This window comes from Dicentrarchus labrax, unplaced genomic scaffold, assembly GCF_905237075.1.
Source record: "Dicentrarchus labrax unplaced genomic scaffold, dlabrax2021, whole genome shotgun sequence".
NCBI classification, from domain to species: Eukaryota; Metazoa; Chordata; class Actinopteri; family Moronidae; genus Dicentrarchus; species Dicentrarchus labrax.
In genome coordinates, this window is record NW_026136722.1 from 21,533,977 (window position 1) to 21,551,223 (window position 17,247).

Consider the following 17,247-nt stretch of genomic DNA (forward strand, 5'->3'; position numbering starts at 1 on the left):
GTAGTGGCCAGTGTCCTCTTCTTTGCTGTGGTCTGTTGGAGGGGAGACATCGGCACTGGGGGTGCCAACAAGCTTAGCAAGCTGGTGAGGAAGACCAGCTCGGTGGTGGGGATGGAGCTGGACAGTGTGGAGGCTTTGACTGAAAAGAGGATGAGAGGGAAGCTGAAAGCCAGCATGGACAACCCCTCTCATCCTCTCTACAGTGAGCTCAGGCAGCTCAGGAGCACGTTCAGCTACAGACCGACCCAGCCCCGGGCCTCGAAGCGGTTTCGAGGCTCGTTTGTACCATCAGCCATCAGACTCAACAATGCCACAGAACCCAGTACCTCCAACCCCCGCAGACAAAGACTGGTTTAAAACTCCTACCTACAACGCACAAGCCTTTTGCACTATTTATATTTAATTTCCACTTTAGTAGTTTAGTAGTTTTAGTTTTTTTAGTTTTAGTCAAGTTTAATTTTCTGCTTATATTTTGCACTCCATATCCTACTTGAACAATGCATAGTGTATATACTTTAATTTATAGTTTTATATCTTCTAATATTAATAATATTTAGCGTATTATTTTTATTGTGATATTCTTTCTCTGTTTTTGCACTATTTTGCCCTATTGCTGCTGTGTCAACCTGAATTTCTCCTAAGGGGGATAAATAAAGGAATATCTTATCTTAAATGTAGGTTCCAAATCTGGAACATCTCTCCTCCACACCATGTCCAACGCCAGAGGTCTGTAAGCGTGCCACAGTAAGAAACAGTAGAGTCTTGATACAAACCCCTTGTACTCCCAGCAGAGTGAAACAATTTACAAAGTGGATGTGGTGTGAGAGGGCCCTGTAAAGGGGCACCATTGCTTTTTAAAGTTGATCCCAGCTGCAAATAAAAGAAAAAGGAGGTACGTGGTATACCATGCTTAATACATATGTTCTGAAAAGTAAGTAACCCCCCTCCCCATAAATATCACCGAGTGTGCAAATGTCAGGAAATCGAATAGGACTATCACCAATCAACAATCTCTCATTGTTAAATATTGGAGAGTGTGGGTCCCAAACAGAAGAGCAACCAGACAATTTCTCCACCCTCCTCCATGTCAATAGCAAATATGAAATCATAGGACTAAATCTCAAACGGCAGTGATGGGGTGATATTTTAGAATGCTGAATGTTAGTAAAAGAGTATGGAGCTATTATCCGCTGCTCCAAAGCTCGCCAAGACACTTGAGCATCAAATTGAAACCAAGATAGGAGAGGTCTAAGTGTGAAGGCCCACTCATAGAACTTGGGAAGTTTGGGAGAGACAGGCCACCGTCTTGCCTTTCTCGCTGCATAGTGGTGAGCTTAATGCAAGATCGTTTGCCATGCCACAGAAATTTTGTTATTGCTCCAATATTGAGGGGCGGGGGAAGGGGGAGCATCGAGCTACCAGAATTGACTCTGGGCAGAATATTAATTTTAATTATGGCTACCCTGCCACGAAGTGAATTTGGCAGGTTAGACCACCTGTCCAGATCTGCCACAACTTTTTTAAGTGTGTTGCAAAAATTGTTTTTAATCATTGTCTGTATAGAGGAAGAGATATCTATCCCCAGATAAGTGAAGTTTTTAATGACTGGAATAGATGCAGGGATGGGAGCATTACACATGGCCTGATTTAAAGGTCGCAAGGCTGATTTCTGCCAATTTATTTTGAAACCAGAAAGCTTGCCGTAATGTTCAAAGGTTGACAAAACATGTGGGATACATTGCACTGGCGTGATGGTGTGTTCCTCTAATGGAAATTGGAGAGATTGTGGGTGAGCCGCGGATGGCTTGTGCCAGTGGTTCAAGAGAAAGGGCAAATAACAGAGGGCTAAGAGGGCAGCCTTGTCTTGATCCTCTCCTCCGCTTTGAGTGGTCGGAAGACTAGAAAGGCGCTATACAAGTACAGGTCCATTTACCATTTACGTAAATCTTTAAATCTGCATTTAAAAGCGAAAGAGGCCTGTAGCTGGAGCACTCAACTGGATCCTTTCCTTTTTTAAGAAGCAGTGAAATTAATGCCGATTTAACATCCCTGGAAAATGATCCCACTCTGATTGAAAAATGGATCATGTCCAATAACAGCGGGCCGATCAGGGGCCAAAAGGTGAGGTAAAATTCAGGTGGAATTCCGTCCGGCCCTGGTGATCTACCTTTACGCATGTCCCTAACAGCCGCCTCACACTCCTGCAATGTGACAGGGCCATCTAGCTTTATGGAGTCGTCATTACTAAGGCGGGATAGTTTAACGTCATTTAAGAAATTATTGCAGTTTGTCAAAATTAACTCCTGATAAAAGGAGGCAAAGGAGGCATTTACTGTCTTTGGGTCACATTGTATAGTGCCGTCTTTGTCTTTAATGCAAAAAATATCAGCAAAGTGCTCATCCGTCCGAAGTTTCATTGCCAGTAGATGACTGGGTTTTGAGGAGTTAAAATAGTAAGTTTGTCTTGTTTTGTGCATGAGGAATTCTGAAGAATTCAGAAGAGAGTTAATCTCTTTTTTAATCAGTTCCTTCTGTAGGGCTGTGTAGTCGTTAAAATTATGTTGCAGGGAAGCATCAAGGGTCGCATATTTTAATTCTAACGCTTCCAATTTGGCTGCACGTTCCTTGTTTCGTGTTGAAGCATATAAAGTGGTGTTATTCCTTATAAAGCCTTTCACCGCCTCCCAAGTATTCAAAGATCGGAAACAGAGCCGACATTAAATTCCAAAAATTCACTAAAATTTGTTTCAAACTGAGCTTTGAATGTTTCATCTCGCAGTAAGGAAGAATTGAAACGCCATCTGGGGGCTTTAGTGGAAGATGGACGAACAGTGACCGAACAATATATTGGTTTGTGATCAGACCAGGTAACCGGAATGTAATGTGCATTTTGAATATTTTGAAAGAAATCTTTTGAGGCAAAGATAAAATCTAACCTTGAAAAGGATTCATGTCTCCCTGAGTAAAATGAGAAGTCTTTTAAAGAAGGGTTTAACAAAAGCCAGATGTTGGCCACCTGTTCTGTCAATGCCGTTGTCCCACACCGTGTTGAAATCTGCCCCTAGAACTAAATGAAACCCTGTGAGATCAAGCAAGGATTTAGTTAGTAGTTCAAAAAAGTGCCATCAAATGCATTAGGGGCAAGCAAATAAGTGCATGTTTTCCCATCCATGCAAATCTTGGCATGGCTATCCGCACCCTCCCTCCCCCCCCCAGAGTCAATCACATAAAAAATTTTCGCGTCGTATTTGAACGAACTCCTCCTAGGGAATTTATCGGATATGCTTCAAAATTTGTGAATACAGTCAAAAAAGGTGCTGATTAAAGTTGTGCTATTGTGCAGTATGTTGAAGGGCGTGTCCATAGCGTGCCGTCAAAGTTGGCCATTTGCGCACTTTCTGTATTTTTCTGTTGTACTTGAGCGAACTCCTCCTAGGGAATTTATCGGATCTACTTCAAAATTGGTCAGTACAGTCAAAAAATGGTGCTGATTAAAAGTTGTGCTATTTGAGACTGTACATCAAACCGCGTGCCAGTGACAACTTGTTGATTTCAGCAGATTCACCATAAAATAGTACTCATAACTTCAGTGTGCAATGTCCACTCTCCAATAAACTTCACATATTCTGAAACAGTTTTGCCCTGAACACGTCCTCATAACTTCAGCGTACGTGGTCGAATCTCAATGAAACTTCACGTGTTTGATAACACTCTCGCCTTGAACACGTCTACTTGACAACATTCAGACACAGTGATAGCGCCACCTACTGGCAACAGGAAGTAAGCGCTGCGTGGCGATTTCAATGTTAAACCTGTATTAATGACTGTAAGCAACACAATACATTACTGTCTCACATTCAAACTTTATTACGTTGGTAAGATAAATGACATGACAATATATAATAAATGATAGCATATTCAGTATATATACAGTATTTTTAATGGGGTTCAAACATAATTGCAGCTTTTACACATATCTGAAGGTTAACTTTGGTAATAATACTTTCAAGTTAAAATATCAGACTATGAATATGAATACAGTACAGTACAGTTGGTTACTTAGCAGTTTTTAAACCACATAAACAAGTTACTTTATTAGATGAATAATTCCTTCAGTTATGTTGACATGTTGTACAGGATAAAGTATTGCAGGCATATAATATGTTTAACTTCACTGGGCTGTGTAGACTGTAGGTCACTGCTCACTGTTGTACCTGTAAAGACAAGAATAAAACACAGTGTTGGTTCTCATAGTTAAGGTATAAACACTAACATTATGTGATAGATAGAGGTTTTTATAGCAGTATTTACCTGAGGAAAACGTCACAGAAAGCTGTAATCCTGATTGTTGTTGATGTTCATTTCTCCATGATTTCAGGTCAGACTCCCGCTCTAACATGTCCGCTGGTGAAGTTTTTGGTTTAGAAGCAGTTATTGAATTAATATTGACGGTAGAAATGCAGATAAACTCAGTAGCAGTGAGGAGCTAACTGCCGGCAACGCAGTTGTTACTTCTAGGCTGGATTACTGCAACTCCTTATTATCAGGTTGCCCAAATAAGTCCATTAAGACGCTCCAATTAATTCAGACGGCTGCAGCACGAGTACTGACAGGAACTAGGAAAAGAGATCACATCTCTCCTGTACTAGCTTCTCTGCACTGGCTCCCTGTAAAATTTAGAATAGAATTTAAAATCCTCCTCCTCACCTATAAAGCTCTTCATGGTCAGGCCCCTTCATATCTTAAAGAGCTCATAGCATCCTATTACCCCTCTAGAACACTATGTTCTCTGAATGCTGGGCTACTTGTGGTTCCTATAGTCTCTAAAAAGTAGAACAGGAGCCAGAGCCTTCAGTTACCAAGCTCCTCTCCTGTGGAACCAGCTTCCAGTTGTGGTTCGGGAGGCAGACACCCTCTCCACATTCAAGAATAGGCTTAAGACATTCCTCTTTGATAAAGCTTATAGTTAGGGCTGGATCAGGTGAGTCCTGAACCATCCCTTAGTTATGCTGCTATAGGCCTAGACTATCGGGGGACTTCCCATGATGCACTGAGCTCCTCTCTTCCTCTCTCTTTCTGCACTCATTCATGTCCCATGAGTTCTTGTGCTTTCTCGTCTCGCAGGTTCTCATGGATCCTGGTCGAGCCTCCTGCCATGGTCCTGCTTGACTGCCATTGCTAATATCACTGATATTGTTGCTATCATTATTATTACTATTATTATTACTATAGTTACTATTATTACTATTGTCACTGCGCCCCATCGTTGTTGTCGTCGTCGTCATCATCTTCATGTTCATCATCATCAGTCACTACTATTAGTGTAGTTGTTGCTACTGTTGTAGCTGTGCACCTCTGTCTGTCTGTCTGTCTGTCTGTATGTCTGTATGTCTCTCTCTCTCTCTGGCGCTATACAAATAAAAGTGAATTGAATTGAATTGAATTATTTGGGATTTCTCCTTCGGTACTTAAACACGTTTCGGTACAGAGCACAATTATGTATGGAATGGTAATTGCAAAGAAAGTGATTCTACGACTCTGGAAGTCAGATACTGTGCCTGAGTTTAAGACTTGGTTGAGTGAGCTCACTGGTATTTTACATATGGACAATCTTAATACATTTTCGGATATATGGCAGCCATTTCTGGCTCACCTTGCTAAATATGACACTGACCATGACCAGCAAGGAAGTTCATAGAGTGCCATCCACCTCTCATTGTTTAGAATTTGTGCTAATATGTTAATGCTAGTGATACAGCATTGTACTTAATTATTCTTTTTAAACATTCCCTCTGTTTTGTTATTATTTTTTTTTCTATTATGTTTTTTTTTCTGTTGTGTGTCTGTTTTTTGTGTATCCTGTTATCTACAAAAATGTAATAAAGATATTATAAAAAAATAATAATCTGCTAACACTGTTATTGTGCCCAATTGGACAAGTGCTCCCCAATTAACTGGTCATGATTCTTTAGTCTGAAATGTGTCTCCGAAGGCAGTCTAAGTCTCTCTCTGAGTGAGTATGACTGGGAAGGTAGATAACAAATTAACTAGAACAAACATATACTGTACAAAATATAGCAGAATGGCCACGCAGTGTTTGACCTTTAATAGTGTAATTTAAGTGTAATTTTAGCGCTGGTTTACTTGGGATTTCTCATTTAAAGAGAAACACAGACGTCTGATCTAGTTTCATTCTGACAGTCCAGTCATGTGAAGGCGAGCCTCACTTCCTTATCTCCTTATCACACCACCTTGATTTTATGAACATGCTCCCTGAATAGAATAAATAGACCCAAGGTAGAGCTCTGCATTCAGCACAGTGGTGCGTGCTTCCTAATGATTTTGGAGAACTTGACGTTGACCTGGGTGAGGTCTAGATTCCCAACTGAACAGCACATCTAACTCTGACTCAGAGTCATCAACTGACCTTTCTTCTGGCTTCACTATCAACTCACAATTTCCACTCGTACACAGGAAATATCACACTCTAAATTGCAACTTATCTGAGCATATCTGTTCCACAGAGGATGAAGTTATGACCTTTCCTCTAGCTCTGGTGTAGCTCTAAGACAAGCAAAGTCATCAGTATGTTGTTTGTTCCGTTCAACATTTTCTTTTCATAGGACACAATGTACATTCAGACTGGTTATGCAGACATGGAGATTAAGGATGTATGACAGCTCAAAGAGGGCCGTTTAACAAAGGTCAGGCATCACAAGGCATTTGCATCACAATTTTCATTTACACTAAAATCATGATGATGTTGTTGTTGGGATGTGTACCAAAAAAAAAAAAAAATGTTTTCTTACATCTGGAGACTAAGATTTGTAGGCCAGGGGATCTCTGCAGCACTACAGTACTTCATTATATCTGTTGTTTTGTCACATATTTTAACTTTTGTCACAAAATTTCAGCTTCTGCAGTTTGGCTATTCCACTTAGCCATATTGCAATTTTGATAATATTTTCACTAATTGTGCAGCAGTACTGTCATCTTTGGAAAGTTTGAAGAAACCTGCAGTTCAGAATCATGACCATATTTAGGCCTAGAGTTTTCTTGAGCAGTTTTTCTTCATGGTTTTTATGCAAAGTGTAAATGTGACAAGCATTTAAACATGAGAAGATACATGTGAGAGTGCAGGAGAAAATGTTTATGGAGGATGTCATGGTCTGCGGCTTCACATACTTGGAGTGACAGATGAAAAAGAGCATTCCTCCAACAAAGAAAGACTGTGTGTGGAGGAACTTCAGAAGATAAATGATGCTTCCTGTCTTTGGCCTGACGCACGCACGCACGCACGCACGCACGCACGCACGCACGCACACGCACACACACACACACACACACACACTCTTCTCAGGTTTTGATACACAGGACTACTCTTTGGAATGCAATAATGTACTACAGTCAATTACAACTGCTGACCCTTGTTCAAGGTTAGTAGTTGATCCCCTCAAAATCCAGTCACTTTTCAGCCATGTGTGCAAAAAGAAATCTACAGGCCCTGATGGTATCGCTGCTTTTCTCCTAAAGACCTTTGCAGCAGAGCTAACCCCAGCGTGGTGCCCTGTGTTTCAGAGGTCTGCAGATTCTCATCTGTTTCCTGCCCGCTGGAAGAAAATAACCATTATTCCCATTCCAAAGAAACCCTGTCTTACAGAAAACAATGATTATAGACCGGTGGCTTTAACTTCTGTTATCATGAAATGCTTTGAAAAATACATGGTATCCGTGTTGAAATCTGAAGTTAATTCTGAACTAGATCCACTCCAGTTTGCTTATAGGCAGGGGAGGAGTACAGACGATGCAATTAATAGCATCACCCCCACCTAAGCATTTTTTTTTTTTTTTTTTTTTTTTTTTTCAACCCAAAAAGCCCAGATGTGTAATTTTTTTTATTAAGTGGTTTTATGGTTTTTTAACAGATATAACCCAAAATGTCAGGATTAACGACTCACTTCGGACCAAATGCATCGTACGGTGCCCCCGGGCCCCGGTCCTTTTCCCCCTTTACCCCCACCAAAGTCTCCGGGCAACCTGTTTTTAAATTTTCTGACGACACTGCCATTCCAGCCTGCCACCAGACTCGACCCGTCATTGTACTTCACGGAGGTTAATTCATTTGTTCAGTGGTGTGACGAGAACTATCTCATCATTAACATTAAAAAAACTGAGGAGATGGTGTTTGACCCTCGGTCGGTGGGGGATTATACTCCACTGTCCATACATAGGGACGAGATCAAACAGGTCACATCTTATAGGTATCTGGGTATCCACCTGGATAACCTCTTCAACTGGAGTGATCATGTAGATTATGTATGTTCCCATTTACAGCAAAGGCTGTATTTTTTACGCAGACTGAGGGTGTTTGGTGTCAGCCAGAAAATCATGTTTTTGATCCACTAAAAAAAAACAAAAATTGTTTTTCTACAACATAACATACACGTACTGTAATTAGAAAAAAACATATTGTCTCTACTTTCTGCAGAAGAAATTGTTCCTTTCAAAGCAATAACCCACAGCAATTTGGGTGAAGTGACCCTTTAAGGGACACAATATCATCCTGTGTTGAGTGGTGAAGTACCTACCTAACAGATATGCAACACCTTTCAAAATTACAAAATGCTTTTTGGGAAGCAGTCACAAGCTGGGATTCCTGGTCATGAGACAAGAAGTGAAAGGACTAGTGATATGAAAGTAGGATGTGAGTGATGACTGGCCTGAACAAATGTAATCATCCAGAGCAGAAAGGTAGACAGAGATAGACTTACATTCATTTTTGACTTCAGAAAGAACCCAGGCCCACCTGACCCCATCACCCTTTGCAGTGGGGCCAGTGTGGGTTTCAAAGTGGGAAACATGAGGCAAGTGCATTGGATTAGCATAGAGTGGGCATGTCTGTAAAGAGACTTGACTTTAATTCAGATATCTTGAGGTCAGAAGTCAAGGGATCACTTTTTAAATAGCTATCTCAGATATATCACAAAATCTAGCCTAAATTTGGTAGTATGACACAAATGGAATTCAATGGATGCCTCAGGTCTTCTAAATTCATATAATGATCATATTCACCACTCAGCAACCACGGACATATTTAGTACAGAGTTGAAGAGGTTACCGTAACATCTGAAAGTGCAGGGACAAACAGGCTTGTTGTCCCTCCTAATGCGTGTGTGTGTGTGTGTGTGTGTGTGTGTGTGTGTGTGTGTGTTTGTGTATGTGTATGTGGACTCACCATGGCTGACTGTATGCAGTTTGACTGTTTTGGAGATCTTCTCTTCGTAGTTTGGCGTACAGGACTTCCGGCTGACTTTAGACTTAAACAGAGTGTTGACCAGCGTGGACTTCCCCAAACCACTCTGACCTGCACACACATGAAACCGATGCTTTTAACCTTTCTCCTAAGTGTGTGAAAGAGTGTCTCCTTATCTGAAGAAGAAAATAAAACCATGCACAATACTGCCTGCTCATCAAGCTATATTGTCAGTTAGTGTCATTAGAAGCGGAGAGGCACCACAACTCCCCCCCAAAATCTTGATCTTTATGATAATACACACAGGGATTTTGCCCCTGAAAAAAGAAACTGCTGACGGAGAACGGCGTCTGAGCCATGCCAGAACTGTAGCCGGACGACCTGTCTTGATAGTTTTTATAAAGTAATGTAATCACAACAAATGTACAGCTGTCTATATCTACCACAGTGGGGTTGACACTGAATTCTATCCAACATTATTTATATACCTCTTCTCCCTCCACTAATACACCCGTCTCTGGGAAATTGTTATATCGAGAACAACAGACTACACTGCTCTTTGTGCGTTAGACTATAGGTCAACATTTTGTTATTCATCATGTACATGGTACAAAGTAAGGTCTTGTCTCCTAGCACCCTCACAGACCTGATGTGATGACCACGAGCACCTCAGACATGTGGCATCCAAGTCTGCAAACACTTGCATTTAAGCAAGAGTGTAGTCATTCTTTACACACAGTAAACAATTAGAATACTCAAATTAGAAATAATTAGCAAGGGGAAACTTCCTGTTTTCAATCAAACAGTGGGGGAAGCGTATATATCAGCTCTGTGTGTGTGTGTGTGTGTGTGTGTGTGTGTGTGTGTGTTGTGTGTGTGTGTGTGTGTCAGGAAAGAGCAAACAGCCCTAACCAAAACCACTTCCTCCTCTCAGAATCATACTTCCTCTTCCAACACAAAAGCAAAGCAAAATACATGATCTCAATGAGGAAGAGAACCAGCAACCCCCAAATTAACACACACACACACACACACACACACACACACGCTGTAACAACTACCTTTTCCAACACTATGTCATTGCAGATATAAGACTAAGACTGTAATTGTTAGGAAATTCTATGGTGACCTGGTGACCTTGTAGTTACTATGCGGGCTTTGCCATTGGTCAAACTGTCTTGGAGCTTGGAGAACTTTGCTATGGCTATGAGGAAGCTGCCCTCTCTGTGGAGCTCTGTGACTGCCCAAAGCACAGCAGGGATCATTGTTAATGTCAGGGTTGCTGACATTAACTTGCTAAAGTAATCTGCATTCTTCCTCTTGAAATATCAGTTTTCTTCAACTTCTGGGTAACCAAATATGACTGTACTATGTTGGAGATGAGGAGTGGGATCTACCAGTTTAGCAAAATATTTTACACTATATTTACCGTGTTCCACACCCTTTTCTGTATTTCTTGGTGTTTTGTTACAAGTATGGTTCTAAGTGTATGCCGCATAGCACCTGGAAACTCCATTCCCAAGAGGTGGACCCAGGGCGTTGTTTTACATACTGCTAATGATTAGGATTCGTTATTTGCCCCTGCCTGTCCATTGATGTATTTTGTGTGCCCTGATGAAGGTCTATTAGACCGTAAACCTGCTAAATAAAGTGATATACCGCATGGATCTAAGTGTGTGGATGTCACTTCACTTTCAGATGGACACACTGAGGCTTCCAGCACCTTAACGAAAAATCAACCAGGTGGAGCTTTTGTCATCCGGCAATAATTAGTCAGAAAGATTTCAATAGCACGTTGTGGTGTTTCAGGTATGTGAATGGGTGTCTTCCCTCCTCCAGGAAGTTGCTAGTTTAAATACTCTTCACTACACCTTGAAAAGTTTTGACTGTTTGGTCACCAACATTGCTGCCAAAGTTCTCTCATCACTGTGTTTATGTTCATGTGCGTGAGACTCACCAACCACCATGATGTTGAACTCGAAACCGGCCTTCATTGTCTTGCTCCTCATCTGGTCCAGTACTGCCTCGATGCCCACGTAGCCAAACAGGTCAGTGCCCTGGATGAAGCTCATCTGCAGGCCTGGCACAGACTGGCGCAGCTCCACCTTCACCTCTGCCTCCAGCTCCATCTCTTTCTGCATCTCTCCTTCCTCCATTCCCTTCTCCTTCCCCTTCTCCTCCATCTTTGTACAAACCCCCACACAGTTCTCCTCTTTTTCTGTCATGAAATTCTGGGAGTTCCCGCTGGAAGGTTGTTCTTGGTTCTTGCCCTCATCTCCTTGCTCTTGTCCCATGTTGCCTCTCTCCTTCTCCTCCTCCATCTGAGTGAGCTTGTCTGTCTCCAGCTCTCCAGCAGTTTCTGCAGTGTCAATAAGGAGTATACTACATTTTACAGTTGAAAAATAAACAGTGGTGGACAAACTGATTCTGAACTCAGTTTGTTTAATCCATAGACAAACAGAAATGTTGGGGAGTTATGTGCTATACAGGAATTCAGAATACTGCCCCCAATTGTACCTCCTTTTTAAAAAGGTGTTCATGTGCAGGATTATATAGTGCACATAAATAAATTGAATCAATTAAATGTAGAAGTTTCTAAACAGAGAGTTCTAGTATCCTGTTTCGATATGTCTGTAAGCGGTAAAATCATACATCTTTGGGGGTTGCTGATTACAAACAATCATTATTTAAATCATCATCGCTGCATAGGGTACTGTGTAACCACAGTCAACAGTGCATAAAATAGTAACACCTACTATTAAAATGATACCAAGAAGGGCAGAAATGTTTTCTCCATTTGAGTGATGCATCTCATTTGGCAATTTTGCAGGGAAGTTTTTAGTTGTTGCAATCTACTTGATACAACTGTTGCAATTAGTGGGCTGCTCTCTGTAACGCAAAGCACACCTGTTAGGCTGTTGTTTATTTATCACCATACCTAACGTTGCTAATTTTAGAGACCACCACAAAGATTAGATTATAATTTAAACAGGCAACACAAAACCATCAGAACTATAAAAGTCATATTCGCATGGGCTAAAACAATCATTCACACACACACACACACACACACACACACACACACACACACACACACACACACACACACACACACATACAGTGATTCAGAAGTAACAAGGACGGTTATCCATGGCTAACACAAGCATGTTAACACCTATAAACATACATACACACTTTTCAGGATTTAGCTTGTCTATAAGTAACTGAAGTCTATCCCTTCTCTTATCTATGTGTGTGTGTGTGTGTGTGTGTGTGTGTGTCTGGTCTGTGCTGTAAGAGGATTGGATGGCATTGACAATCCCCTTGAGAACATGAAACTGTGTGTGTTAACTGTGTGTGTGTGTGTGTGTGTGTATGACTTGCAAATACACAGACAGTCGCCTGAAACAAGCATGACTGAAGCATGTTTGTATGTGTTAGTTGTGTTGGTTTCAGCCTGACTCAATAACATGTACCATTTTACTAGGCCTTACAACTCATACACACACTCTCTCTCTCTCTCTCTCTCTCTCTCTCTCTCTCTCTCTCTCTCTCTCTCTACACACATACACACATACAGAGGCTGTTGGTTAGTGTTAATTTAATCAGCTATAAATATCCAAGCATACAACCATTGGAACAGAACTAATCCTCATGAGCCAGGACAGAGAAGGGCAGAGTGAGAGACAACACCAATCTGGGTTTTTAAGTATCATTATATTTTACACTCTCAACTCTACTGTAGCAGCAGGTGTTTTACTTTAAGAATTATATGAATAAAGCACAGATGGAAGTGTAATCACTGAGTAAATGGTATGGTATGGGAAAAGTAGTATAGGACAACCTGAATATTTTAAGAGAAGTTCTGCACAAACCTGAAGATACAAAAGGTTTTTATATTATTGGTCTGGATCAGAAAAAAGCCTTTGATTACATCTCCAGAGATTATCTCTGGGCGGTGATGGAAGCATACGGCCTCAAACTATTTTTATTCAAATGGTAAGATGTATGTATTTAAAATCTAATGCGTGTGTAAATGTAAATGTTTTTTTATCTGAGTCTTTTAATGTGGAGAGAGGGGTATGGAGGGTTAGGGGCAATAGAGCTTGGGGACAAACTAAAAATCTCATTTGTTAAATATATATATATATATATGAATATATTTTTAGATTTTAGCAGAAATGCTCTTTGGTTAGGGGACTTTTTAATGTGGAAGAAAAGAAAAGGGAAAAAAAGGACTGGCCCAGATTATAAATTAATTTATGGAGATTTTATTAACCAATATCAACATTTGAACATAGACTGGGGAGGGCTACCAAACAAAATTATTTTTAAAAAAATTAATGATTTTAAATATGGAGGTTTTATTGTATATAAGAATCTAACTGTAAATGAAGGCACAGAGGTAATGAATATTTTAAAGTGTAAAAAGCTGTCAGAGAGTATTAAGGTGGCTGGTATCTGTGGGGAGACTTCCTGTCAGGGCTGTTGTGTCTTGTAGTTGCTATGTAACAACAAAGAAATGTCCAATGACTGGTTGCAACGATGATGAGACACAACAGCACCTTTTAATGGATTGTTTTAGAACTCGGGAAGTCTGGGACGCCTTGAAGGACTTTGGAATAGACTACAAACCATGCTGGAAATCAGTAATGTACGGAATCATGACCGGATATAACAAACCACCTGACCAAACTGAATTACTCCAACTCATCATAAGCATCGTCTGTTTCAAACTCTGGAAGACAAGACAGTCACAAAACAAATACACACAGAACTCAGCAGGAAGAAAAACCTGGACAAAAACTTTTTCCTCCCTGGAATACTTTAAATATATAAATCAGCACCCAAAAAAAAAGAAAGAAAAAGAACTCCCTGACTACATGAACTTTATGAACTAAATGCACTTTATAAATGTTTTGCACTTTATAAATGTTATGCACTTTATAAATGTTATGCACTTTATAAATGTTTCACACTTTACAAAGATTATTACTGAAGCACTTTACAAAGATTTTATTGAATCAATTTCCTTGTCTATGTAATCTATTATATGTGTAAACTATAATAAAGTTGATTTAAAAAGGAAAAGTAGTATCCAGTGTTTCTGGAGCTTGACTTACACTAGGGATTAGAGTCCAGATGAATCGTTTTAAATATTTACGCTTCTCATCCGGCACGAGCAGGGCACTTATCCAGTAGCTCCGTACGTGTCGTGTTGTTTTTAGTACTTTAAGTGTGTTTTTTTAAACATTTAACTCAAATTAATTTAACTTAAATTATATTACACTAGCTGTGTAGAACTTTATATATCCTAAGGATACAATGACTCTTTACGGACAACATAGCGGTGGACATCTTGTTTATTCAAGGGAGAAGCTGCTTTCACTCCAAACAATGGGACGAGGTGGCATTTTCCACCCCATACCTGAGAAGCTGAGGAGGAGGCACCGAGGCTGCAGAGCCGGAGCGAAGGTGAAGGCTAGGCTAGCAGCTAAGCTTTGGAAGTAGAAACATGGCTAACCAAGAACACCCCAGACGCTAATGGGGATCTACCTGGATTCACTACAGTGACATCGAGTTGCTGGCGGTAGGTCTCAGACTGTACTACATGCCTAGAGAGTTCTCCCATGCCATTGCTGTTGGTGTTTACGTCCCTCCACGTGCGCATGCAGAAACCGTGCACCAGAAGAAGAAGGAAGGTAGAACAGAAGCTGCAGCACAACAACATGAGAGAGGTCTGGGATGGCATGAAAACCATCACAGGCTGCAAGAAGAAGGGCAGCATCACAGGAGAAGGGGATGCTGGGAGAGCAAACCAGCTAAACTTGTTTTTTAACAGGTTTGATAATCCAGCTCCCACAACCAGCGACTGCCCACTTCACACCCACACCATGTCCATCACCTCCCCCAACGCCACCACTATGTCCATCACCACCTCAGACTGCAGACCCCCCCCCCATCCACACCCATGACGTTCAACCGTCTGCAGCTGAACACCTCCAAGACCAAGGAGATGGTGGTGGACTTCAGAAGGAAGAAACCACATCTCGAACCCATGTCCATCGAGGGGGTCGATGGGGAGGTGGTCAAGACTTACAAATATCTGGGGCTGCAGCTGGATGACAAGCTGGATTGGACAGCCAACATGGACAATCTACAAGGGCAGAGCCGTCTTTACTTTTCTGAGAAGGCTGGGGTCCTTCAACATCTGTAAAAAAACTGCTGCACCCCCTGGCCATAAGACTGTACAACAGCTCTTAGTCAAGTCAGGGAGGACAATAGACAACAGACAATTTCTACCTCCATTTGCACTCCATTTGCACTGTCTACTGTTTTGCACGGTTTACCGTGGCTACTGTGTTATAAGTCAATTTTATTTTTATTTTTAATTTTATTTTAATGTATGTTTAATGTATGAAATGTATGTTTTGTATGCTACTGGATACTTGAATTTCCCTTGGGATAAATAAAGTATCTATCTATCTATCTATCTATCTATCTATCTATCTATCTATCTATCTATCTATCTATTCCCTGTAAAATGTAGAATAGAATTTAAAATCCTCCTCCTCACCTATAGAGCTCTTCATGGTCAGGCCCCTTCATATCTTAAAGAGCTCATAGTACCCTATTACCCCACTAGAACACTACGTTCTCTGAATGCTGGGCTACTTGTGGTTCCTATAGTCTCTAAAAGTAGAACAGGAGCCAGAGCCTTCAGTTACCAAGCTCCTCTCCTGTGGAACCAGCTTCCAGTTGTGGTTCGGAAGGCAGACACCCTCTCCACATTCAAGAGTAGGCTTAAGACATTCCTCTTTGATAAAGTTTATAGTTAGGGCTGGATCAGGTGAGTCCTGAACCATCCCTTAGTTATGCTGCTATAGGCCTAGACTATCAGGGGATTTCCCATGGTGCACTGAGCTCCTCTCTTCCTCTCTCTTTCTGCACTCATTCATGTCCCATTAATGCATGTTACTAACTTCACTTCTTCCCCGGAGTTCATGTGCTTTCTCGTCTCGCAGGTTCTTATCGATCCTGGTGGAGCCTCCTGCCATGGTCCTGCTAGATTGCCATTGCCAATACTGTTGTTGCTGTGCACCTGTCTGTCTGTCTGTCTGTCTCTCTCTCTCTCTCTCTCTCTCTCACCCCAACTGGTCGAGGCAGACGACCACCCACCTAGAGCCAAAGGATCTGTCCTAGGTTTCTGCCTTTTAACAGGCAGTTTTTCCTTGCCCTTGTCGCCAAGTGCTTGCTCATGGTGGTACTGTTGGGTCTCTGTAAATAATGTTTTAAAGAGTTCGGTCTAGACCTGCTCTTTTTGAAAAGTGTCCTGAGATAACTTCTGTTATGAATTGGCACTATACAAATAAAATTGAATTGAATTTAATTTAACTGAATCTACACGGTAGATGTCAGAGAAGTATTCTGAAGAAATTTTATTTTTATATAATTAGGGGCCGAGCCAGTATCAACTGGAAGGTCCCTATTGTTTTTGCTATGTTTATCATTATTATTCAGAACATTGATTGCGTTTTTGACCCCCTGAACTATATACTATATAGTTCTTCTATTAATACCTCGGATTAATTTTCTTTGGCAAAGTTGTCAGGCCTGGTGAAAACGTTGAAATGCTATGGTCGCTTTGGGGTTGGCCACTATGTAGCGCTACTATTAAGAAAAGTAGGTTTAGGCTAATAACTCCTGCATCGTTTGTCTCACATTCAAAAACCTTATATCCGCACGTTCGGTGAATGGAGCTGCATCTCCCTATATAGGCCACGCCCACTTCCGCCTAGAGCACAAAATGTCCAAAAACTAAGTTTTCGTGTTCCATCCATGCGCTTTTGTCCGATTCGCACAAAACCTTTCACGTAGCATCTGGAGACTGTCCTGGCAAAAAAAGTAATTAAAAGTATTTTGATATTTCAAAAAATAAGCACGTTATAAAATTAGCACTTACTGTTGATTTTTCGTCAAAAAAGGAAGTGGGG

At 41.0% G+C, this 17,247-nt stretch overlaps 1 protein-coding gene and 2 long non-coding RNA genes across 7 annotated transcripts in view; 1 reads left to right on the plus strand and 2 right to left on the minus strand.

Moving 5' to 3' along the window:
• Positions 1-17,247, minus strand: part of LOC127355735 (neuronal-specific septin-3) — a 104,447-nt gene that overhangs the window by 25,466 nt on the left and 61,734 nt on the right. For 3 of the 5 annotated variants that reach the window (XM_051386839.1, XM_051386843.1, XM_051386844.1), the window contains 2 exons: positions 11,211-11,612; positions 9,236-9,364 (listed from right to left, as the gene is read on the minus strand). In XM_051386839.1, coding sequence (XP_051242799.1) covers positions 9,236-9,364; positions 11,211-11,612 — 531 coding nt within the window. Of the gene's footprint in view, positions 1-3,843; positions 4,405-9,235; positions 9,365-11,210; positions 11,613-17,247 lie in introns of those variants that run through there. The other 2 variants (XM_051386842.1, XM_051386841.1) reach the window with 2 other exon arrangements.
• Positions 4,628-16,643, plus strand: LOC127355837 (uncharacterized). Its single transcript, XR_007881861.1, has 2 exons — positions 4,628-4,830; positions 15,954-16,643. It is a non-coding gene; the product is annotated as an uncharacterized LOC127355837 (long non-coding RNA).
• LOC127355842 (uncharacterized) lies at positions 4,941-7,819 on the minus strand. The gene is made up of 2 exons (XR_007881866.1): positions 5,189-7,819; positions 4,941-5,060 (listed from the first exon to the last, which is right to left on the minus strand). It is a non-coding gene; the product is annotated as an uncharacterized LOC127355842 (long non-coding RNA).